This window comes from Lucilia cuprina, chromosome 6, assembly GCF_022045245.1.
Source record: "Lucilia cuprina isolate Lc7/37 chromosome 6, ASM2204524v1, whole genome shotgun sequence".
NCBI classification, from domain to species: domain Eukaryota; kingdom Metazoa; phylum Arthropoda; class Insecta; order Diptera; family Calliphoridae; genus Lucilia; species Lucilia cuprina.
Window position 1 is genome coordinate 9160639 of NC_060954.1, and position 4185 is coordinate 9164823.

Here is a 4185-nt window from a genome sequence, read left to right on the forward strand (position 1 = left end):
GTTCTAGTTCTGTTCTAGTTCTGTTCTAGTTCTGTTCTAGTTCTGTTCTAGTTCTGTTCTAGTTCTGTTCTAGTTCTGTTCTAGTTCTGTTCTAGTTCTGTACTATTTTAGTGTTAGTGTTGTTGTAGTTCTGTTCTAGTTCTGTTGTAGTTCTGTTGTAGTTCTGTTGTAGTTCTGTTGTACTTCTGTTGTACTTCTGTTGTAGTTCCGTTGTAGTCCTGTTGTAGTTCTGTTGTAGTTCTGTTCTGTTCTAGTTCTGTTCTGTTCTAGTTCTGTTGCAGTTCTGTTGTAGTTCTGTTGTAGTTCTGTTCTAGTTCTGCTCTAGTTCTGTTCTAGTTCTGTTCTAGTTCTGTTCTAGTTCTGTTCTAGTTCTGTTCTAGATCTGTTCTAGTTCTGTTCTAGTTCTGTTCAAGTTATGTTGTAGTTCTGTTGTAGTTCTGTTGCAGTTCTGTTGTAGTTCTGTTGTAGTTCTGTTGTAGTTCTGTTCTAGTTCTGTTCTAGTTCTGTTCTAGTTCTGTTCTATTTCTGTTCTAGTTCTGTTCTAGTTCTGTTCTAGTTCTGTTCTAGTTCTGTTCTTGTTCTGTTCTAGTTCTGTTCTAGTTCTGTTCTAGTTCTGTTCTAGTTCTGTTCTAGTTCTGTTCTTGTTCTAGTTCTATTCTAGTTCTGTTCTAGTTCTGTTCTAGTTCTGTTCTATTTCTGTTCTAGTTCTGTTCTAGTTCTGTTCTTGTTCTGTTCTAGATCTGTTCTAGTTCTATTCTAGTTCTATTCTAGTTCCGTTCTAGTTCTGTTCTAGTTCAGTTTTAGTTCAGTTTTCGTTCAGTTCTAGTTCAGTTCTAGTTCTGTTTGAGTTGTGTTTTTGTTCTGTTCTAGTTCTGTTCTTTTTTATTTTTATTTCTGTTCTAATTCTGGTTATATTCGTTTCTTATTCTTCTTGTAATACTATGTTAATGTTGTTATCTTGGATCTCCCCTATTAATTTGTTTCTAGGTATAACATTTACATTTAATACATATAAACAGAAATTAGTAAGTACACTCGTGTGTACAAATATATGTATGTTTGGATGTTTTTATATACACACATATATGTATGTATATGTTATGGCATTTATTATCCTTAAGGATTTATACTACTGAATGCAAAATGCATGCTTAAAACCACTTCAATTTTGTATACAAATTGTATATAGACATACTTATAAACATACATCTATGTACACAGCAATATATATAGTAAATCGGTTTGTATATATATTTATATATATAAAATATTTAAACAAACAAATATATATTTAATATAGCGTAGACTGGCCTATGCAAAGCCTTATATGTAGTTCTATTAAAAGTGTTTGAATGTGTGAGTTCTATAAGTTATTTTAATAGGTTTCTCTTGAGGTCTCCAAAATATTTCTTAGAATTTTTTTAATTAAGTTGGACTTAGACCTTTTTGCGGATACGCTGGCGTTATGAGACTGTTTATAAACTTCACATTTTTTTGTGGCTGACAGCAAGTTGTTGTAATTTTTTTTTTGTACATACAATTCTGATCTAGACTTTATAATTTAAAATTATCGTGGTTCTAGTTGGTATTTACTATATGGAAAGGGGAGTAAATAAGTAAAGTAAAATAAGAATTAAAGAGTTTACATTGAAATGTCTATGGTCTGAAAATGGTTAATTAAAGTCTGCAGTAGCAAAGTTATAAATTTATTTCATTTTTCATTTATTGTTTGAAATTAGTTTTTTACAGCTTTTTCGTAATTTTTATGTTAAAAACTATTAAAAATCAATTTTCTTGAGAGATTTTTGTATTTTTATTGAAAATAAATTTGGAAGTTTCTCTAAAGACCCTTTTCTTTTTGCTTAAATTTTCGGGGTTTTACAGCTGTGACCCTAATTAAATTTCTATTAAATTCTTTAATTTTCAAATTCTGTTAAGCAGCAGTAAAATGTTGTTATTGTTGCTTTTAGTCATTAAACACAAAAAGAAAAAGAATGAATAAAAATAAAAACAAAAGAAAATCCCATAAAACAACAACAACAATAAAAGCTAGAAAATATATCAGTTTGTTTTTATATTTGTTGTTGCTACAACTTTGTTTTTATTTCTAACCATTTTATGTCTTTGTTTATTGTTGTTGTTGGTGTAGTTTGAAAAGAAAATGTATTTTCATTCATTCATTGCTCTAATGTTGGCTAAATTTCTATATAAATTGTTGATTGTCTTACAAGAACAGTAATCGGTTCACTACATTCCAGCCTGATGCTGTGCTACTCATGTTGTTTTTATTATTGTTGCTACTTTTTATTTGTTTGTTTTAAAGGACCATAAATAACAAGCAACCCAAACAACATTACCCTAAAAGTATGCTGCAGGTTCACAAGTGAGATATCAAGAACAGAACTAGAACAGAACTAGAATAGAACTAGAATAGACCTAGAACAGAACTAGAACAGAACTAGAACAGAACTAGAACAGAACTAGAACAGAACTAGAACAGAACTAGAACAGAACTAGAACAGAACTAGAACAGAACTAGAACAGAACTAGAACAGAACTAGAACAGAACTAGAACAGAACTAGAAGTGAACAAGAAAACTTTTCATCCTGCCCTCCATTACAAATTTCAATATTAAGCTTCACTAAGCAACATCAATATGATGGACATCATACAGCATCTGTAAATATACTTACCGGCCACTTCTTCCTTCGAAAGATGACGATAGTTTTTTTTTATAAGGCTGTTGATGACCATGATATTAAAGATGTTGTGTAGATGTGTACAATACATGATGATTTTGTTGTTGTGATTAAGGCCCACCTTAATACAGCGTAACGTAACGTGTGATTGCCATTAAATAATTATTTGCCCAGCATTTTTTTAATAAAGTCAAGAAAATAAAAGGTTTTTTTATTTGTTCCTCCTTTGCAGCATTTTTTATTTTTATTAAATATGTGACTGTTTTTATAAATTTTGGTTCCTGTTTTCTTTCGTTTCAGCTCTTTGTTTGGCCGAAACTTCCTCTAGATTCTTGACCTTACCCCAAAGTCAAACTATAGCGGAGGGAGATTTTGTTGATTTCAATTGTCATGCCACGCCCACTAGAGGGTTGGTATACTCATGGACTTTAAATGGTAAGTGGGAAATATAAAACTTTTATTTAAATTTAAAAAGTCTTGGAACCATTTTTGAAACCTAGACCTGCAGAGATAAGTTAAAAATTTTACTGGAAGTTTTTGCTTTATTTCCGAGTTATTATATCTGCAGAGTTATCAGGTCACAATAATGAATTCAAAACATTTGATACAAGAATTTCTGAAAATTTAGATCAACTTTATTATATAAGAAAAATCACTTGTATCTCTCTAGGCCACCTATTAAGCAACTCCACACGCATCTATCAGAATGGTTCCGATTTACATATCGATTCGGTTAGTCGGGATAGTGATGCTGGTGATTATGTTTGCATTGCAACAAATGTGGCAAGTGGTGCCCGACAGGCCTCACCTCCAGCACGTCTAAGCATCATATGTAAGTATCTTTGTACTATTCTTACAAATCTTTGTGGTTTATATATATGTACAATTTAAGTACATACTAGTAAGTAAATATAACTATATTTGCATATTTGTGTGAATATTTGTTTTTGTTCGTGGTTTCGTTTTTTCCCGTTTCTTTTTGCTTTTAATTTTAAACGTAGACAGTTTGACTTTTTTCCAATTATGTTGGCAGAGAGAAATCTAACAAGGCGAAACGTAATAAAATGAAGAATTCTGTAAAGAACAAACAAAAAAAAAAAAAACATTCGTAAGATTTATGTTTTTAACCCAAAATGCACGTGACAAAATTATGTCTAACAAGCACAATTTCTTTCGTTCACGAACAAACGTATGTGTTTAAGGTTTATTTCCTAAAGAAATAAATAGATTTACTTATATTTACTTTATTTGGAGGGGAAGGATACACATGTTCAAATCTCAATCTGTTTTAGTTCATTTCTGGTTCTGTACTATTTTAGTTTTAGTGTTGTTGTAGTTCTGTTATAGTTCTGTTGTAGCTCTGTTGTACTTCTGTTGTAGTTCTGTTCTAGTTCTGTTCTAGTTCTGTTCTAGTTCTGTTCTAGTTCTGTTCTAGTTCTGTTCTAGTTCTGTTCTAGTTCTATTCTAGTTCTGTTCTAGTTCTGT

The 4185-nt window shown here is 30.9% G+C and overlaps 1 protein-coding gene across 1 annotated transcript in view; it reads left to right on the plus strand.

Annotated features, from left to right (window-relative positions):
• Positions 1–4185, plus strand: part of LOC111688228 (tyrosine-protein kinase-like otk) — a 24302-nt gene that overhangs the window by 8490 nt on the left and 11627 nt on the right. Inside the window, exons 2-3 of the mRNA XM_046954333.1 lie at positions 3001–3135; positions 3371–3532. Coding sequence (XP_046810289.1) covers positions 3001–3135; positions 3371–3532 — 297 coding nt within the window. The remainder of the gene's footprint in view (positions 1–3000; positions 3136–3370; positions 3533–4185) is intronic.